The sequence below is a fragment of the Notechis scutatus genome, chromosome 6 (genome assembly GCF_049901735.1).
Source record: "Notechis scutatus isolate UNSWTSFEM ecotype Mainland chromosome 6, rNotScu1.2, whole genome shotgun sequence".
Classification (NCBI taxonomy): domain Eukaryota; kingdom Metazoa; phylum Chordata; class Lepidosauria; order Squamata; family Elapidae; genus Notechis; species Notechis scutatus.
Genome location: NC_142014.1, coordinates 31,482,262 through 31,503,498, shown reverse-complemented (window position 1 = coordinate 31,503,498; position 21,237 = coordinate 31,482,262). Strand labels below are relative to the sequence as shown.

The 21,237-nt window shown below is 41.0% G+C and overlaps 1 protein-coding gene across 12 annotated transcripts in view; it reads right to left on the bottom strand.

Annotated features, from left to right (window-relative positions):
- Positions 1–210: 210 nt before the first annotated feature.
- INTS13 (integrator complex subunit 13) overlaps positions 211–21,237 on the bottom strand; it is a 25,411-nt gene continuing 4,384 nt past the window's right edge. For 6 of the 12 annotated variants that reach the window (XM_087967881.1, XM_087967885.1, XM_087967883.1 and 3 more), the window contains exons 4-18: positions 20,019–20,221; positions 17,990–18,070; positions 17,328–17,418; positions 15,728–15,856; positions 15,494–15,517; positions 13,352–13,436; positions 11,521–11,610; positions 11,214–11,303; positions 8,931–9,109; positions 7,911–8,081; positions 5,924–6,078; positions 4,664–4,894; positions 3,360–3,499; positions 1,515–1,650; positions 211–420 (exon numbers count right to left, since the gene is read on the bottom strand). In XM_087967881.1, the coding sequence (XP_087824007.1) occupies positions 381–420; positions 1,515–1,650; positions 3,360–3,499; positions 4,664–4,894; positions 5,924–6,078; positions 7,911–8,081; positions 8,931–9,109; positions 11,214–11,303; positions 11,521–11,610; positions 13,352–13,436; positions 15,494–15,517; positions 15,728–15,856; positions 17,328–17,418; positions 17,990–18,070; positions 20,019–20,221 (1,845 nt within the window). In that variant the 3' untranslated portion in view covers positions 211–380. The remainder of the gene's footprint in view (positions 421–1,514; positions 1,651–3,359; positions 3,500–4,663; positions 4,895–5,923; positions 6,079–7,910; positions 8,082–8,930; positions 9,110–11,213; positions 11,304–11,520; positions 11,611–13,351; positions 13,437–15,493; positions 15,518–15,727; positions 15,857–17,327; positions 17,419–17,989; positions 18,071–20,018; positions 20,222–21,237) is intronic. The other 6 variants (XM_087967882.1, XM_026667863.2, XM_087967889.1 and 3 more) reach the window with 1 other exon arrangement.

The window sequence follows — 21,237 nt, the reverse complement described above, 5'->3', positions numbered from 1 at the left end:
ATTCACCAGCCAGCATGGATGCAGTTAACAGAATTTCACTTAAAAGTCTGGACTTTTTCAAGTATAGCGATATAATTTATAAAGCAAAACTCAAATAGTAGGCATTATGCTTTTTCTTTAAAAACAAAAAACAAAACAGAAATGTCATTTTTTTATGCAGTCATAAAGACCTAAATTGAAATTCTCCTTGCTCTTAAGAGTCCAATGGGATTTGGAACAAATAGTATATTTATTTTGCATTTTCATACAAAAGCGCTAAAATTATTACAAAAATGTAAAAAGCAATTAAAGTTAACAGAACTGTACAGTTTGATAGAGATATCAAATCAGGCATTAAAAGTTTACAGGTCGCGAACAAATAGGATTCTATATCCCAGAATTCACTGCCGGCTGGGTTTCCCATTTTCTGCAGTTTCCATTCTAAAACAAATCAAAATTATACGGTTAATGAGTATCTTTGTCTTTTATCTAAAAATCGGACAATGAGGCCGAGAGTCACATTGATAGTTTCGCTTTTAAACCTAAAAAGAGATACAATCTTAAAAATTACGTGTAGAGAGCAGGGTAGAAGAAAAACACAGCAAAGATTGTTGTTCCGTTTTAGCCGATTTGCAACAATTATTTAATTCAGTTTCCCTTGTATTTGCAACTCTTGCTGAAGATCAACTTATTTTACCATGCTTTAGAATCAACTGAATTTTGGGGGATGAAAGTTTATTTCATCGATCCACAGCACAGGATCAAAATAAGCGTTCAGTAAATACCCATCACAATTAACCTGTATGGGAAAAAAGGCTGACTGTTCTGTATTCTTCAAGGCCAGCCAGCTAATTATAAACTTCAGTTTAATATAAATCTCCAATTCTTCAACTTTAATTACCATTTAAGTTGAGGAATTCCGCTTGGGGCTTTCTGTTGAGTTTAGGAAATTAAGTATATTCTTAACATACTGCTTTTTATCAATCAACCAATGTCCATATAAACCTTTTCTTTGCAAGACAATATTTACAAGAATTAAATCTTTGAAGTTATATATATACACACACATACATACACACACACACACACACACACACACACACATGCATACATACATAAAATCCTCTTTTAATGATTCCATAATTCCTTGCAGGGTGGAGTCTGGGCAACTGAATGGAGATAGCAGAGTGTTTTAATGGCTGGATGCCCTTCCTGTCACCAATATGGAGTTTTTTTCTCAGTGTGCCCAGAGAGAAGAACATGTGCCCCGACCTAGAACTGAACTCACAGCCTCCTAATTGTGAGATGAGAGCTCCACCTCCAGGCCACTGCACTCCCCCCACCCACCCCCACACAGAGTATCACTAACAGAATGTTTTAATGCCATCATTTTGAACAAAGAGAAGGGCAGCTCAATTACCTTTTATATTACTTATTAACATTACACTTTAATGTATTGATGGGCAAAATGTTCAGGTATGTTATTAACCAGAAATAACCCCACACCCTGTAGCAACCTATGTAGAGATACAAACCCGTTCTCCTCTTTAAGATGTTGGTACAGTTCGGCTTTATTGTTGACAGAACCTAAGCGGCCAATAAATTCTTGATGTTTCCTAGAATTTGCAGCATTAATCCTGTTGCTCCAAAGAGACAGAAGGGATATTGGCCCTAAAAAGAAAAAAAATCTATGAAGAAAATCTAAGTGCCCTCATTAATTTGCATTCTTAAATCTTATTTTTTCTACTTGCACTCCAGAAGAACAATGCTCTTTCCTGTGTTCATATTATTGGCTTTCCTTTTTGCAGTAAAATCTACAATCGCACCTCCAATTTATTAAAAAAAACACCAATAGAATTCATGTTACTTGTGATTTTCACACCAAGGAAAATCCAAGGCAGAAGAACTATCTCCTAATTCTTTCTGGCATCATAAAAGAGACAAATCTAATGAGTCTACTTGCTTGCTGTGCAACAGTAATGATTCGCAAAAACATTTACCCAAGGTTCATGAGTTACTTCTTCGCAAGGCAACCTGTCACACAGGGATGGGCTTCAAATATTTAGCAAGGGGCTCTCTGCCCTAATGTCTGGCTGGGTGGGCATGGCTGGGTGGTCATGGCTATGAGGTCATGTGACTGGGTGGGTGTGGCCAACTTGACGTTGCTTCTTTGCCCTAATTACTTAAAAAAGGACATATACCCAAAAGTTGTTTATTATTTCGTGCATTTAATACTTAAATAAAAGCCTGGGTGAAACCAGGCTTACTCACAGTGACTGTGAGAGGGATCTTGGAGTCTTAATGGAGTTTCTGGTGAGTTAAGTGATTCTTATTATTTGGGAATTAATCTCCTTGGAGGCTAGTGGCTATGTTATCTGATGTACTTAATGGTTCTCCCTCCCAAACTCTGAATTGTTTATCTAGCTTGCAACAGTTTTACCAGGTGTGAAATGCTCTTGGCTGAATGCCCAGAAGTTCAATTAAGCCTATTAAGAGCTTTCCCTTGCTGCTTGTCTTTCTGAGGTTATTGGGAGCTCTCAAAGCCCTGCAGAGTCTTAGCATGAGCCCCCAGAAGCCCACCCCTGCTGTCACATATTTTGCACTCTTGGCGCTCCAGGTGCAGAATTTTTATAATCTGTCCAATCTATGATGCAACCTTTGTGCTGGCTTATTCCTTGTTGAAATTAATGTGATTAATGCCCTGGGGTGATGAACTGACACTCAAGAAGCCTATCCTTCTGGTTTTAATTCTCCTTACTTTTGTGGAATAAGGCCACTCCATAAAGTCAGGCAGAATCTAAATAGGTAGGATGAATATGCACGTCAGCTTTGGAAGCCATTTTTTTTTTACTTGGAAGCTTTGAGGCTGCCACACTAAATGCCTGGGAATTTGGGAGGGGGGATTTCACAGTGGGTAGAATATTGGATACAACAACATCCTTTCTCAGAGTCCAGGACATGTTGCCCTGCACCTGGAGGGGAGTGACTGGGGGGAGATGTCTCCAGTTGGCTCGAGGATTTGATTGGGCCATGTGATGGACTGATGGGTGCGGGGGATGGCTCTTTCATTTCTCTTTTGGAATGGGAAAACTTGGAACTCTCAGATTCGGGTTTTCCCAGATGTGCCAATAGGACAACTCTAATAAAATGGAACTTTGAGGAATTGTTTGCCTCGGACTTTATTGGGTTGGCGTTGGTTAGTGGGAATGCTGACAATGAATCTCTTTTCTTCATAAAAGTTTAAGTGCACTCTGTACAATCATTCTGTTCCACCCAGGCAGCATTTCCCTTAAGCGCACGTTTTCGCTATATATAAAAATATGTCCTCCATCAGCCACCGGTTCACTTTTTTGGATAGCTTGAAATGATTCGGACTGTACCTTTATTTTTCTCCGGCCCTGGCAAATCGTCCATTGCAACAAGGGGCTTCTTGTTGGGGGGCTCCGGGGAATCGGGTGAATCTTTAATGACTTCTGCTTCTGCCAGTTCCTCTTTTTCACGATCTAATAAACCTTTTAACCTACAGAGACCAAGAGAAAATAAACTTGGTGACCTCAAGGATGCCCACTTGTCCTCTGTAATACACACTTCTTTAACCTTGTCCTTTCAATCCCAGGATGCCTATCTAAGCAGATAATCATGGAGCCTTTCCTTCAAGGCAGACAGGGAGGATGGATGGCCTGGATGGGTGCCTCTTGCAACTGTCTCCCAATGGGAAGGCAACTGTAGATATGCCAACATTCCTGACACTCAAAAGTTGTTCAAGGTAGCAGGTGCTAGGTACAAGAGGGAGCCAAAAACAGAAGTGACACCATGGATAAATTCCAGTAAGGAGCAAGGGTGGATATGCATCAAATAAATCCACAAAGCATTTCCCAACATTTGTTGCTAATGGAGGCAAAAATACTGCAGCCCCTTCAGAAACTCCACTAGTAGATCTTGAATGAAGATAAAGCTATTCCATTAGCCTTTAAAAGCTGTACAAAGTTGGCTTTTGTCATTTATACATTAAGCATTTAGGACTTTATATTCCTAAAAATATTCTAAATATATGGACATGTTACCATAGTTACATAAAAGCCCATCCAGGGTTCAATCCAAGCTTTGATTTTTAACCAGTTTAAAATACAACACCCTCAGATAGGATGACCTTAAAATTTTTCCTGTTTTAATTTTCATAATTGGCTTATCTGCAGGTCACCCAATTTTCATAAGATTAGCGGAACCCGATTTTTTTCTGGTGTATTTTAGCACCTAAAATTTTCTTCTTATCCTCAAGTATGTATGATAATATATTTAGAAAAACCCATTTTGGATATTAATTGAATATCCAAATTTTGGATATTAATTAAATGAAAACCCCACTAAGTTCATGGGATACCATGAATGCCATTAAAATGAATATTACTCCATGAATGATTGGTGTTTTAAGGGGTCTTCTGATTGAATCCAAAATAAATATTATCTTCAGATAAATTACCGATGCAACAAAACCAGCACTGAGAGAAGAGTGGACTGCCACAAATAGCAAGCTGTGTTGTGTTGCGAGGTGTGTTGTGTTGCTTGTCCTATACTGACAAGCAGCTCATTCTTCTGGAAATCTATCCTTCCCCTTTGGACCTAAGTGGGGCAAACTAGCTCTCCGTTGCCCTGTGTGCGAATCCATTAACCCCGAGAAGCCCACCTTTCTGATTCCTGCCAGGATTTTTCCGATTCATAATCTTTCCCCGCTTTCTCAGCTTTGTCCTCTTTTTCTTCTCTCTTCCTGCCTCGTTTCTTGCGCTCTTCTTCTTCAGGAGGTTTACTCCTGCAAGTCAGGAGACACTCCAAGACCCGCTGGTGTTTATCCGAGTTGGCGATGTGAGCCCTCACAAGGGTCTCCAGTTCATTCCACATAATCCTGTACTGTTCGTCCCTGGACGAGTACACAAAGGAGGGATCCCAAAGTAAACAACAACAACAGTAACAACAGAGCTCAAACATCAAAATTTTACTTTTAGTTCTGTTTTTTTTCTTTTTTTTTCTGGAGATTCAGGTAGTCCTTGAGCCCAAAACTTATTTATTAGTCTATCCATCATATATTTCTCTCTCTCTCCCTCTCTATCTATCTATCTATCTATCTATCTATCTATCTATCTATCTATCTATCTATCTATCTATCTATCTATCATCTATCTATCTATCAATCTATCTTTCTCTATCTTTCTCTATCTATCTATCTATCTATCTATCTATCTATCTATCATCTATCTATCATCCTATATATCATCTAAATCTATATCTATCAATCATCTATCGTATCTATTTATATCTAAAATCTCCCTGTCTCTCTCATCTGTCTCTCTCCTGTCTGTCTAGCTATATCTACCTACCTACCTATCTCAACTGAGCCCAAAATTTCTGTTGCTAAGTGAGACAGCTGTTAAAATGAATTTTGCCCCATTTTACAAGCTTGCTTTGCCACAGTTGTTAAGTGGATCACTGCAGTTGATAACATGGTTGTTAAGTGAATCTGGCTCCCCCATTGACTTTGCTTTTCAGAAGGTCAGAAAGGGGGATATGATCCCAGGAATTCTGCAACTGTCATAAATACATGCCAGTTGCCAAACAATAACTATGGCTGTAAGTGTGAAAAACGATCATGTCACCTTTTTTCACTAGTGAACAGTCACTGAACATACTGTTGTAAGTCAAGGACTACCTGCATTTAAACTGCCTCTTCCAAGGTGGATTCAACTCTGTAGAGAAATGGGAGTCATGAAAGCTGCCCACTTTCTTACAGCATATTGTATTACAGCAGCTTCTTTTGATACACCTCGTTCTTAGTATAGTAAAATATAGCCAAATAAACAAAATTATACTGTTGGTGGGAAGGAACCTGTTCATCTCTGGGTCCAAAATTTAATTTTAATTATGTACTAAAAGGGGGGGAAAACATTCTTGCCTTTTAGGGCCCTTCCCTCTCGTTCCAACGGTGGATATCGGCAAGGGATCGTTTTTCCTTTCCATTTCCACTAGGCTGTAAATCGTTTTCTGACAAGTGAGCACATCTTCATCCATCAGGGCTTCTTTGACAATGACGCTGGCTAATGGCACCACCTGGACGATTAAAAAAGGAAATGAAATGAAAAGGAAGGTTCTTTGTGAACTTCCTCGACAGGCATTATCAACTGCGATGCTCAGACTGGTTTTCCATAAAGCGAATGGTTGGCATTGCTGAAAGTTTCCTTATTTGATGGATTTCCATGCCAATCGCATCCAATCTCACAAATCTTATGAATAGTAACCGCTATAAAGGGAAGGCATCACTTGGTTTCGTGGGAATGCTTTCAAATACAGGGAGTGTCAGGATTCTAGCAGTCACCCCCCATTTAAATCATGAGTCTCGAGCCAAACTTCCAAAACTTCAAAAGGATTTAATTGGGAGTTAACAGGTCTGGCACTACCTGGGTGTGATGACCCGGGGCGTGGCACAAAAATAACAAAGTCACCAAAGTAGATAAATTCCCTTTAATGCCTCCAACTGGGCCCCCAATGTCCAGTTATCTTCAGCTGGAGATCAAACTCTTCCAAAAAACAGTCTACAAAGGAAATGTAGTCTGAACCCAAAGTAAAGATAATTAGAAATTAAAAAAAACAACACAAACCATGCTGAAGTAATTAACATGACAAGCCAGGAAGATAAATTGCAGACTTTCAAAGGATAATGCAGCACCCACAGTTGGGAGGATGCCTCGACAAAGATAATGCATGATTTGCTTCCAGCAACTTTGCCATGCGCAGTTTGCCCTTTTAAACAGTCTTCCCAGCTGCAGCCCATGAAGGGGATCAGGGCCCTCTCCTCTCCTGTAAGCCACATTGCTCCCTTTTCCGTTCCTCCCTGGATGCCCTAGGATGAAGAGGGGATAGTCCTGGGTCTTCCTCTGAATGCCCAGCCGGACTGTGCCCTTCCCTCTTTTCTTCCACAGCCATCAGATCCACCCTCCCACTCCCTGTCAGCTGCTCAATCTCCCCTTCAGAATCTGACTCCAACAATGGCATGACACTGGGTATAGCTGACTCTGAGACACATAATTCATATTTTCCAATGGGACACATCCATAGCCAAGAGTCCTCAATCATGTTCTTCGAACAGCCAACTCAGCTTTTCTAATGCCAACATGCAAGATGCAAAAACAGCCACTAAGAAAGAAGGAAGAGATGCTAGAAGGCTTGGAGGAACACAAGAGTATACAGAAATAGATGGTTTTGTTGTTTAAGACCCACTTGTATAACTGTTCTGACCCAGCTCCTCAAACACAACAAACCCCCTGAAGTGAACTCAAGATATTCCTTTATTAGGAGTGCTGCTAGCCCCAGCAAAAAGTTTATCTCTCATCACAAGTCCGTCTGGCAGGGAAGATGAATATTTGTTTGCCACATCTATTCATCTTCACCCCTTGCCTTTTATCCCCAGAGCTAAGAGTGGGGCTTCACTAACAGTGGTGGCTATTCCATCCCAAGAACTGGCCCATAGATTTTCACTGTTCTCCTCTGCCTTCTGCACACCTGGCCTGTCAGGCACTGGACCCAGCTGTTCCTCATCAGCCACCTCCAGACCTGGGGGCTGTTGACTCTTCCTTTGAGGGCTGATGGATGGCCCAGGCTCCACCTCCATCTCTCTCTCTCTCTCTCTGCCAGCTCCATTCTCTCTTCCCCCTCGGAGATCTCAGGTTGCCTTGATGCTGACCCGGACTCCCATGCCTACGTCTCCTCCCCTTCCTCTGATTCGGCCGCTGGAGGCCACGACAATGACTTAACCATCGAGCAGTCCTCCCAGGGATGTTCAGTGGCCCGATATACTTGAAGAGTTCCACTTTCAGTGAGATTTGGACAGTTGTAATTGAAACGTGACCCATGGCTGGGAACTCAAGGCACCCAGGATTACCTACCGCCTGCATGTTGAATATGGTGGTCTGTGAAATAATCATGGGCCAGTAACGGGTGTGTTTCTCCAGCTGGTCTTTGGCTCTTTCCAAAGGAACCTCGAGACTGTCATCATTCTTGTACCTGGGCTCTAGGAAAGGAGCGAGCCTATTTTCTCTCATAAATTCACCAAAATCCTACGTAGAAAAAAATAAAATAAACTCAGCAGTCTTTCCAGGAGATAGTTAAAAAACAGTGTGCGTTTTTGGTCACTACATCTTTTTAGTATTAATTGGGTTTGAAAAAGATGTTCATAGTGTTCATTGTAACAACGTATAGAAAAATTCCAACTTAAAAAAAAAATTACTTGTGCACTGTTTTGAAAAGCTGGGACATTCGGATGTTCTAGTGACATCAAATGCATCATCACTATGGATCAAGGATGGTTCATATCTCAAAGTCTATTTCTATCAGGATTGAAGCTTAAGAGTTTAACCTTTGTGTTCTGACTCAGCTTCCCAAAGACAACAAACCCTCTGACGTGAACTCAAAAGATTCCTTTATTAGGAGTCCCGTCAACCCAGCAAAAAGTTTCTCTCTCACCGCAGGCTAACAAGTCCGTCCAGCAGGGAAGATGAATAGTTGTCTGCCACATCTATTCATCTCCGCCCTCTGCCTTTTATCCCCAGAGCTAGGGTGGGGCTAACTAGCAGCGGTAGCTCGTCCATCCCAAGGACCGGACCATAGATTTCCACTGCTCTCCTCTCCTCTGCCTTCTGCGCATCCACGCATCAGGCACTGGGCCCAGCTGTTCCTCCTCTTCCCCATCAGCCACTTCCAGACCTGGGTGCTGTTGACTCTCCGTCTGAGGGTTGATGGGCAGCCCAGGCTCCACCTCTGTTTCTTTTTCTCTCTCTGCCAGCTCCATTCCCTCTTCCTCTTTGAACCACCCAGGTTGCCCTGACTCCCATGCCTCCTCCTCCTCTGATTCGGCTGCCGACAGGCCACAACACTTTGTTTTAGATTTAGATTTAAGCCAAACTCACGGTAATCCTGTAGTCGGTGACCCTGCCCCCACACCCTTCACTTATGGAAGGGGGATCCTCCAGAATGGATCGAGAACTGCTTAAGACGTGCAGGAAAATCTCCCCTCCGTGACTGCTCAGCATGTGACTGATTACTTTAGAGCCAGACTTGCGGGGTTGCTCCAACAACACAGAACGGCCTGTGGAAAAAAGGAAAATACTTTATGAATTATTTTGCGCGATGCTCTGTGACATCAAATCATCCTTCTGGTTTATAATAAAGAAGAAGAAGAAATCAATCAAACAACAGACTTCTAGATTCCAAGAAGGAGATTATCCTACAGCAGAAGAAAGATTCAAGTTAAACCGAAAGCTGCAAGTGAACAGGCATCATAAACTGGTGAATACTATGAAACCCAGATATTCAAAGTTAAATTCAAAAGATGTGTAATTTGCTGTTTTAGGAAGGACAATTTTACCACCAGTCAAACAGGACACAGTATATTTCCTTTGGGCATAGATTTTACATTTTTTCAGAAGCCTGGTTAGATGTTTATATGTATTTTGATATATTGTTACTAAATGGTTAGATGTGATATATTTAGGCGATTTGTGTCAACTGAGTATCCTTTGGGACATATGTTTTTGCTGCAGAGGTATATTTTTGTTTTATACTTTTTGTGTTTTGTTTTGACATGATCACTAATTCAATTTGCTGCACGTGTGTGTATAGCCTTTTCAAAAAGTTGCCACTGTGTATTTCTTCTCTATATCTTGTCTTGGCTCACAAAGCAAGCGACTGTTGGAAGTGGCTTAAGGAAGGCGATTCCATTCCGAATTGCTCCAATCTTTCGTGGTTCTACTTTGCTTTAAATTCGCCTTTTGTTTTCCTACACTTTTATTTGTATATACTGTGAATGCTTGGAAGGCCACCACCTGCCCCACTTCAGCTCCCACTGAATAAAACCTCTATCATAATGATCACAGAATGCACAAGAATCTGCCCCTCTAGATGATGAAACTATGGCACACGTGTCATAAGTGGCATGCAAAGCCATTTCTGCTGGCACACAAGCTGTCGCCCAGAAAAGATGCACTGCACATGCGTGCGCACCTCCCGACAGCCAGCGGGTTGTCGGGTATCTGCCGCGCCTGTGCAGGGGGCAGGGCAGGCACGTGAAACACATGCGCATGCACATAGGCGCGTGGTACATGGGGGATCATGTGCGCGTGCGCAGACACGCGGGGCACGCAGGGGGGTCATGAGCGCATGGGTAGGGAGTGGGGAGGTCGCACGTGCATTGCATTATGGGTGCAGGCACACGCGCACTTTCAGCACGCGACGATGAAAAGGTTAGCCATCAGTGGTCTAGACGCTGAACCAGTAAAAACTGGACTAGCTCTTATGAAGTGAATCTGCTGTGGCCTGTCAGCCGCTGGCCCCTCAAACAGCTGAATCAGAGGAGGAGGAGGAGGTGTTGGGCGTCAGAGTCAGCATCCGGGCAATCTGGGAGCTCTGAGAGGGAAGAGGGAATGGAGCTGTCAGAGAGAGAGAGAGAGAGAGAGAGAGAGAGAGAGAGAGAGAGAGAGAGAGCCTGGGCTGCCTGTCAGACCTCAGATGGAGAGTCAACAGCCCCCCAGGTCTGGAGGTGGCTGATGAGGAAGAGGAGGAACAGACAGGCCTAGTGCCTGACGCACAGAAGGCAAAGGAAAGGAGAGCAGTGGAAATCTATGGGCTGGTCCTCAGGACAGAGGAGCCACTGCTGCTAGCGAAGCCCCATCCTAGCTCTGGGGATAAAAGGCAGGGGGCAGAGATGAATGGATGTGGCAGACAAGTATTCCTTTCCCTGCCGAACGGACTTGTTAGCCTGTAAGAGAAACTTTTTGCCAGGGCTGCCGGGACTCCTAATAAAGGAATCTTTTGAGTTCATGTAAGAGGGTTTGCTATGTTTGGGGAGCTGGGTCAGAACAGAATCTTGCCTCAATAACAGAATAAAAGATTCTCCCTTCCAAATCCATCCTGTCTGCCCAACTTAAAAAAAAAATAAGGCTAACAGCATTCTTTTCAGGAAAGGAAAACCAGAGTCCGCCAAGGCATGAGCTGAAGCTCCCTCATTCGCAAGAGAATTCTTCCATTTTTGCCCAAATTGTGGCTTCTCTGTTAAGAGCTGAAGAGGATTCCGAAATCTGAACCCACAGTGAATCTGACCTCTGCCTCGGATGATGTTTCTCCTAGTTCAATCCCAAATGCACTGTCAGTAAACAGCAATCGTTTCGTTCGAAAATTGAGTGAAAATGTTTTACCGTTAAGAAGAAAGTTGGTTAGGCAAGAGGAAGGCCGGCTGTTCACATCAACGGGGGATATCCTGTACGCGCCGGTGCAATAATGCAGTTCTGGGGGATAAAAAAAGGAGAATTTTTTTACAATTCTTAGAAAATACCTGATCTCAATGAAAAGTTATATTCTCTACAAAAGAAGTTATGTCCTTGTTTAAAAACATGACCCAGTCCCATTGCCATAATTTAGAAGGGGGAGAAAAAAGGAACAAATAGGACAATCTCTAGAATCAAGCAATGTGGGAAAAGCTTTAGAAGAAAAATGGATATTTACCGACACTATTTGTTCTGGGGGTACACCATTTTAAAGTGATGGTTTCTTTGAATGTTCCCTCTTTGCTGCTGCCACCCATGTGATTATCACCTGCGATGCACAATTGAAAGATTAATATAACTTAATAAAAGTGAAATACCCCTCATGCATCATCACAAAACCTCAAGAACTGTAAAGCTTACAAACTTGAAATTTGCCCCGTATGTTCCTCTTGTCTTCTAGGTGCTCACTAAGAAAGGATTCTTTGAAATGACCATCAAAGCATTAATATTTCCGATATTATTATTATTATTATTATTATTATTATTATTATTATTATTATTATTATTATTATTATTATTATTATATCATCATCATGCTCTGATGCCAAGGACTTCTACTCCCCCCCCCCACCTGAAAAGAAATCTCTTCCAACAAGCAGCGGAGAGGAGTTTCAGTTTCACAGCAGAAAGCAGCTTTAGTACAGAATGGTTGAGCTAAGCCATGACCAGGCTCCTTGCTGTCACACAGCAAATACTCTTTCAGTTTCCAAACAGCCCTCAACTCTCTCACACACTGACAGGATGCTAGCCAGATGACTACGAATGGATGCTGGTAGGCAGAGGCAGAATTTTTTTCACCTTATTTTCCTCCCCCCAAACTAAGTCCGATCACATAGTTTCGTATCGAGCTAGTATTTTACTAGCAACACGACTGAAAAAGGGACAGAATAATGGTCTTGCTACAACGAGCATTAACTAAGGGAAACAAGAATGTATGCTGTTTGAGGTCCCCGTTATATTCTGTAGACATCCATTGGCATTAATATTACTCTGAAAGACACAGGAGCCCTGGTTTGAATTCTGGAACACTCCGAGCAGAGATTTCTAGTTTTTCTTTCTATAAAACTTCCTTGGATGTCAAAATAGTAAATTCCACCCACCCACCCTTTTTTTTTTGCTGGTACAAGAATTGCTGTGGGTCCTATCCAGTAAGCTTGGATGCTTTAAAATGATATACAGCAATAGCACTTAAGACTTATATATCGCTTTATAGTGCTTTACAGCCCTCTCTAAGCAGTTTACAGAGTCAGTGTATTGCCTCTAACAATCTGGGTCCTCATTTTATGACCTCAGAAGGAGGGAAGGCTGAGTTAATCTTGAGCGAGTCAGGATTGAACTGGCAAACTTGCTGGCAGCCAGCAGAATTAGCCTGCAATACTGCATTCTAACCACTGCGCCACCATGACTCATAGATGAATTATTTATTTGTTCCTTTGCAGATACAAAGAGGGCTGTGAAAATATTTACAGACCCCTCACATCCCAGACATAAACTGTTTCAACTCCTTCCCTCAAAACGACGCTATAGAGCCCAGCACACCAGAACAACTAGACACAAGGACAGCTTTTCCCCAAAAGCCATCACTCTGCTAAACAAATAATTCCCTCAACACTGTCCAACTATTTATAAAGTCTGCACTACCATTACTATTAATCTTCTCATCACTCCTTATTGCCCATCCCCTCCCACTTGTGACTGTATGACTATAACTCTGTCGCTTGTATCCTTACGATTTATATTGTCTCCTACTATGATTTGATTGCTTATTGTACCCTATGGCTATCATTAAGTGTTGTACCTTATGATTCTTGATGAATGTATCTTTTATGTACACCGAGAGCATTTGCACCAAGACAAATTCCTTGAGTGTCCAATCACACTTCGCCAATAAAAGAATTCTATTCTATCCCATCCTATTCTATTCTATTCTATTCTATCCTATCCTATCCATTCTATTCTATTTTATTCTTTCTATTCTATTTTTTTCATTTTATTTTTGCCATACTCACCACTTTTTAAAAAGTCTACATGGGCTTCCTTATAATGTAGCAGTTCTACATCATAATTGGCAGAGGTGTTGGCATGTTGCTCTTCCTGGATTTTTTTCAAAAAGAAACAAAAATCAAGCACTGTAACGTTCTGTGAACAAATATTTTTCTTTGTTTAGTTTCTTTTTCTAACCCATAGAGGGACAATTTTACCTTTTGCCTTTTAATACAAAATTGCCAAAAGGGGAAAAAAAAAACAGAATGCTCACAATATGAAATAGATTAGAATTCTGGGGGGGAAAAAAAGAGATGCCTTTTCGTACAAAAATAAGCCGAAGGCAGCTTGATCCAAAGTTTACTGAGGAAGTCCTACATTTTTGCCTATTTTCAGCTGACAAATTTCAGTTTGCAAAAACCTCCAGGTTTCTTGAAATTATTTTTTTCCTGGCCTAGGGAGAAGCCAAGAGGTGAACTAGTTTTAATTGACAACAGATTAAAATAAAAACAGCCGATATAAAAACAGATCCAGCACCCACTTCTGTCCAGTGATAAGATGGGAGATAAGGAAGATTTTCCATTTCTTAAAGAATTAATAGTAATCAAAAAGTTAGCTATTGAGCAGTGCAGTGGCCTAGAGGTGGAGCTCTCACCTCACAATCAGGAGGCTGTGAGTTCGATCCTACGTAGAGGCAGATATTTCTCTCTGTGGGCACGATGAGAATATATCTGCCGAACAAAACTCCACATTGGCAACAGGAAGGGCATCTGGCCAGTGAAACACTCAGCTCCATTCAGTTGCCCAGACTCCACCGTGCAAGGGATTATGGGGTCATTAAAAGATGATGATGAAAAGGTAGCCATTCTTTTTTTTTTTTAATGGAAGTTTGGGTTTTTTGGGGGGTGGGGGGTGGGGAGGTTAATAAGAGAAGCCACACGTTATCTGGCTGCCACAGCTGAAGCCTAGAAGCTGCATGCAGAAGGATAAAAAAAAAAAAAAGCAAAATAAGCACTTAAAAAAAAAAAAAAGCAAAATGTAAGCAGTGTTTTTTAAACGGCTGGGGCACAGACCTACACACATGATGTATATGGCAGATTAGCAAAACCAACTGACCGGCCTAGGGCTTCGTTGTCTGTTTTAAATGAATCATACAGAGGAAAGAGATGTTGCGAGAAAGGGCAAAAGGCAAGAAGAGAAAAGCAGAAGGTCAGTCAGTTGCCAACAAGGTATCTGCAAACATTAAAAGGCATCTTAGTCCAATGCAATTAAAACGGCTAAATCCTGCCATCAATGCTATTTGTGATCTGTGCAGTAGAGTTAAAATCCAGCAAACAACACTGACTTTTATTCTAACTTTTCCTTCTGTGCAGTTTTTTTTAAAAAAAAACCAATGCAAACAGAAATGCTTTGTTTTCTTACATCTGCCCGATTGTAATTCATATCTCTGGCTTCCGCTAGCAGTCGTAGTAAGGCCGATAAAACAGGGGGGGGGAGGAGAGAAGGGGAATAAACTAGTTTGCTTTGCTCCCCATTTTTTGACCATCCTTGCCGCCGTTGTCAAGTGAATCGCTGCAGTTCTTAAATTAGGACGCCGGTTGTTAAGTGAGACTGGCTTCCCCATTGACGTCGCTTGTCCGAAGGTTGCAAAAGGGGATCACGTGAGCCACCCCCAGGGACACAGCAGCTGCAATGATTCGCTTAACAACGGTGGAAAGGAAGGTCGTAAAATGAGGCCAAGCTCACTGAACAAACATCTCGGTTAAGTAATTTAGGCGTTCGGTTGTGGTCGTACGTCGAGGACTAACGGGGCCTGATTTGGGAAAGGAATCCCCTTTTTTTGCTTCCTACTTTGTTACAAACACCTTCGTGTGGAGAGGCCGTAGAAACGAGATGGAGGGAGAGAAAGGCTGGCTAGGCCACTAAAAGGCACAAGGGGCAGCGGGGGGGATTTCTAACACAGGCTTTGGAAACAAAAGGATCGCAGACCAAGTCATCTGAAGCAAACATGGCTATGGTTCCCATCAAATAAAAATAAGAAAACCAGCCCGGATGCCACATTAACGATGGAATAAACTGCTAAAAAGCCAAGGAGGCTATTGGTTTTGTTCTGTGATCCTTTTTTCTTTCTTTCTTTTTTCCTTCTTCCTCCATCAAAATTTACTAACCTGGTCACAGACATTGAATGTAGGCTAATAAAAAGGAAAAAAAAAAAAGAGAAACAAGAAAAAAAAAGTGATAATGAAGAGGGGAGGAAAAAAAATTAAAAAGCAAAGGCAATCATTTGCAGTAAAATTAATCGTTAAAAAAATAATAATCCTGTTCGATGCATTAAATGGGCCCGGCGGCCTCAGCGGGAGGAGGCTGTTTGGGTGGGGGGGAGGAGAAAGGGGGGGGCTTACCTTCATTGGGATGTTAGTGATAGTGGTGGAGGCCAGATCGAAATGCTGCTGAACTAAAAGGTTCAGTCTGGTGGCCAGGTGCCGTCCAGCCCGAACGCTATGGACTTCGCTGGTTAAAACAGGAGAGAGCTTTTTCAAAGAAAAGACAAAAGACACACACATACGCGGGTGTGGAACGGACTCCGTAAGCCATCAATTAAGAGAACCGTTTGAAAAAAATATATATGCGTTTCGTCAGTTTGGAAAATTTATATAAGCCCCCCTCCCCCCCGCCTACTCGAGCTCACGGGGATGCTAGGTGGCTCTTACGGAAAATAAAAACACAAGGTAGAAGATATGAAATAATAAAATAAAATATGATAAAATAAAATAATAACAATATAATAAAATAAATAATAGAATCATAAAATAAAAAATAAGAATAAATTAAACTATAATAAAATAAAATAAAGTAAAATACACTCGAGCTCATGGGGACTTTAGGCAGCTTACAGAAAATAAAAACAGAAGGTAGAAGATATGAAATAATTAAAAAAAAATATGATAAAATAAAATAACAATATAATAAAATAAATAATAGAATAATAAAATAAAAAAAATAAAAATAAATTAAACTATAATAAAATAAAATAAAGTAAAATACACTCGAGCTCATGGGGACTTTAGGCAGCTTACAGAAAATAAAAACAGAAGGTAGAAGATATAAAATAATAAAAAATAAAATAAAATGTAATAAAATAAAAATAACATAAAATAAAATAATAAAATACAATTATAACTGACCTACATATACCCCTCAGTGACAATACACACTCGAATTAGCCATTTGATGGGCTCCATCGCACTCTGGGTTCCCCAGGCCTGTTGGCAAAACCACGTCTTCAGGGCCATTACGAAAATGGAGGCTGGTGTAATTTTGGAAGGGATAATATTCAAAAGAGAGGGAGTCACCACAGAGAAGGCCCTTCTTCTGGGTCCCAATATATACCTCCTTAGGGGACAGGACCCACAAGAAGAGCTGTGGTGGCGGAGTGGTGAGAGTACAGTATCGCAGGCTAACTCACTGCCCACTGCTAGCAGTTTGATCTTGACCAGCTCAAGGTTGGCTCAGCCTTCCATCCTTTACCGTGGTCGGTAAAATGAGGACCTAGATTGTTGGGGGCAATAGGCTGATTCTGTAAACCTCTTAGAGAGGGGCTATAAAGCACTGTGAAGCGGTATATAAGTCTAAGTGCTATTGCTATTTCTGCCATGGTGGTGCAGTGGTTAGAATGCAGTATTGCAGGTAAACTCTGCCCACTGCCAGCAGTTCGATCCTGATCAGCTCAAGGTTGACTCAGCCTTCCATCCTTCCAAGTTGGGTAAAATGAGGACCCAGATTGTTGGGGACAAGAGGCTGACCCTGTAAACAGAGAGAGCTGCAAAGCCCTGTGAAGCGCTAAGTGATAGTCTAAATGATAGTGCTATTCCTTGCTTTCCTGCTCTAGTGCCTTGGGTGGATGTGCCGGGCATGAAACGGTACCTCTATAAGCTTAACTGATGTTTTAAAGACACAATTCACAAACCAATGTGAGTTTATACATTGGTTTAAGAGACTTACCTCTTTTTTAAGGTGATCGGATACAAGGCTTTCTTCCCCGACAGGATACGTATGAATTAAAACCAGCTCGCATTTCTGGATCTGCATAAGACTGAAGAAGACAAAATATTTTGTTATAAAGTAAATAATGGCACATTCAATCATTGATGAAAACTTAAGACCAAAAACTTTCAGAGGTCATCGGAATGTTTACAGGATTGTGGTTATTATTAAATTCAGGAAATATCTAGGCAGAAAGAATCTCTAAACTCCAATAAATATTCTACGTGCTCTCTTACATTCTTCTGTGCCAATTTTCTGATAGGAGCATTTGGCCACCAATTTCTCATTACATGAAGGACAGGTAAGGATTCTCAATCAACTAGTTAAAGACATTGATGCAATACAAATATTAGAGTTTCATTAAATGAATACTGAATTCTTAGATCCTAAATCCTGGAATTTTGCTAGCTCTAATTAAAAATATCAAAAATGGAACTGGGTACTCTCCTATTTGCTCTACCGCTGAATTACTCCACTTCTTGTGCAACTCATACAGAAGGTCCCACAACTGACAAGCCCTTGCAGACTCTATGTCCACAATGCAACTGCACACTTCATTTTTAAGATTATACATTCCAAACATAAGATACAGCCAAAATGATATTAATTTGTACACTTACTGATCAGAATTAGCCGCTAACTTATTGTGTTCATGTATTGTTTCCTGGACAAATTCCTCAAGCATTCGTACATGGCTATCACTGGAAAGGAAGGGAATAAAAAACACCCAATTTTAGAGAAAAAAAAAAGAAATATAGAAAGTAATCATCATAACCCATGGAAATGTGAATATGTTTTTCTTTTAACATTGTTTTTAAAACACGCATATTGTATATCCCAGTGCTCTAATGAATAGCTTTTTTTTTCTGATCTGATGTTGAAAAGCTGTTAAGTTTTCAATTTGTAACAGTTTTGCTACTGTTTTGTCCTGATCTGGAAAACTGGGAAAAAAATACTCCATGGTAAAATGCTTTTTTCTTATTCCCAAGGAAGAAACATATCAGTATAACCACCACCAAGTTTGCTCAACTCAAGGGAGATTTTAACTTAACAATTACTTGATTACTAATTGATAACTTGATTCCGAAGTTAACCGAGAAATGTTTATATGGATTCAGGATCAAATTCATGAAGCATGATGGCCTTCAGTACAGGTAGTCCTCCAGTTACGACCACAAAAATTGAGCCCAAAATTTATGCTGCTAAGTGGGACATCTGTTGTGAGTTTTGTCCCATTTTAAGACCTTTCCTGCCACAGTTGTTAAGTGAACCACTGCAGATGTTAATATGGTTGTTAAATGACTGGCTTCCTCATTGACTTTGCTTGTCAGAAGGTAATAAGAGGGGATCCCATGACCCCAGGGACACTGCAACCATAAATATGAACCAACTGTCAAGCATCTGAATATCAATCATGTGACCACAAGGGTCGTTCATGTGAAAAATGGCCGTAAGTCGCATTTTTCCAGTGCCGTTGTAACTTCGAATGGTCACTAAACGAACTGTCGTAAGTCGAGGACTATCTTTATTAACAAATGTTCTCTTTAGTAGATGACTTGGACCAAGAATATGCAAAAGCCCAGCCCTTCAATATTGCATCAAAACAACAACAGCAACACGGATACAGCCGTTCTCTTTCCCAGGAGTCATGCTTGATTCCAAGGTGAATGTTATGCTCCCAATCTGCTTGGTGACTGTGCAAAATTTGGCCACGCTCCACTGCTTAACATTTTAGTCTCTCACACACAGGTAGTCCTCGACTTACAACAGTTCATTGAGTGACCGTTTGAAGTTAGGTGTCAGGATTCCGGCAGTGACCCCCCCATTTAAATCATGAGTCTCGAGCCAAACTTCCAAAACTTCAAAAGGATTTATTGGGAGTTAACATGTCCAGGACTGCCTGGGTGTAGCTAGCTCTGAGGCACATCATTCCTTGTCACCCTGGACCCTGGTTTTCCCTCCACCCCCTGGGTGTATCTTAATTCATATTCTCCAATGAGACACATCCATAGCCAAGAGTCACCAATCAGGCTCTCCAGTTAGAATTCTGCAAGGCAGAAACTTCAGTCACCTAGTTACTATCTTTGAAAAACTATTGATGGAATGCACTTTCGATTTCTAAACTACTGCACTGCTCTTTCAAACCCCTTCCCACCCTCCCTTTCTGTTGACAACCCTAAAAAGACTATAGAAATATTTTATGATTTGACATTAGGGTGAAAAAAGTGACTTACGACCATTTTTTACTTATGACCATTTCAGCATCCCCCTGGTCACAGGATCAAAATTCAGACACTTCGGCGACCGATTCATATTTATGACAGTTGCAGTATCTTTGGGGGGGGGGTGTCCCCTTTTGAGACCTTCTGACAAGCCAAGTCTGTGGGGAAGCCGGATTCACTTCACCACCGTATTAGTAGCTTAAGTGTGATTCACTTAACGACGGTGGCAAGAAAAGGCGTACAATGGGGCAAAACTCCCTCCGCGGCTGTCTCGCTGAGCGACGGAAATTTTGGGCCTCTACTGTGGTCGTTAAGGCCAGGAATAGCTGCACAAACCTCACAGGCAATTCAGCATGTGGCTGGGGGTTGGCTTAGCGCCAAGGCTGGCACCTTTAACACAATGGGGTTGCGTATGTGTGTCACAAACCTCTTTGCGTTAGTAATGCAGATGATCCTCCCTCTGTTTCCCACACGGTCGGCGTTCTCCATGAGGGAGGTCCGGGCTTCGTGCTGGTACTCGGTAATTTTGCAAAGAGCTTCTACGGCTGCTACTAAGCCGTGTAGGATACTACAGCATTCTGGGTCCGCGCGAGGATTGGGAGGCCCCACCGCGGCCAAAGCGGCCATTAGCTGATCAAGAAAGACATAAGTTTGTTTCCTCCATAACATTCTCAAGTTTCCATATTCTAAGATATGGGAACTATTTTATTGATGGCTAGAGAAAAACTATGAAAGCTAGAAACAGCTTTCATAATAGATTATTGAAATATAGAAAATAGGTTAATAGAATTAAAAACATGTTAAGAAGGGGAGAGTTATAGTAATAGAGATATTATATGTATCAATAAGAATAGAGAATTAATAGCAAAGTCATGAACATGGATGTAAATTTTAATTGTTATTGCAAAAGATATTTGTACCCAGACGACATACCGTTAAATGGAAGATGAATTGTATGTACTTTAAATAAAATTTACAAAAAAAAAAGAGTATTCTTCATTTCCAAAGCTGAAGAGACACTAGTAAGTAGTTTCTTCTGTATAATTTAATGGGTATGGATCCACCACCCTGGGATTTAAAACTAGGAATGCTTCTTTCCAGTCCTTCTTCTCTAAACCTAAAGCCATCTTCTTAAGGTCTGCTTCATAAGTGTCCTACCGTGCTGAAGAATAGCAATTGACTGCCTGGGATTTAGACTTAGTTCTTAGTTGAATTTAAGCCATGGCCTTTGATTTTAGGAGAATCTAACTCTGCTTAAATCCAATTAAATATCTGCCTTCTTTATATTTTATTTATATGTTTTTCTTTGGTATACATAAATCTTCACATCCACAGTGTGTTGTCTGGGTACAACTGATTTTGAACAGTGACAACAAAAATTTTAACATGCTATTATATAACAAGTATCATCAAAACATATTAATAATATTTGATCATCCTTAATTATTCCACCTTACATTATTTAATTAAATATTATTTTCAATTGTAAGTTTCTAATTTCTGCTTCTATTTTCTAGCCATTGATAAATGCCTCCCATGTTAAAAAGTATTCTGTTTCCTCCTGATTCTTAGTTTTCATTGTTAATCTATCCATCTCATCCGTCTTCCTATCAAGTGGCTAAAGGTAAAGGTTCTCCTCGCACATA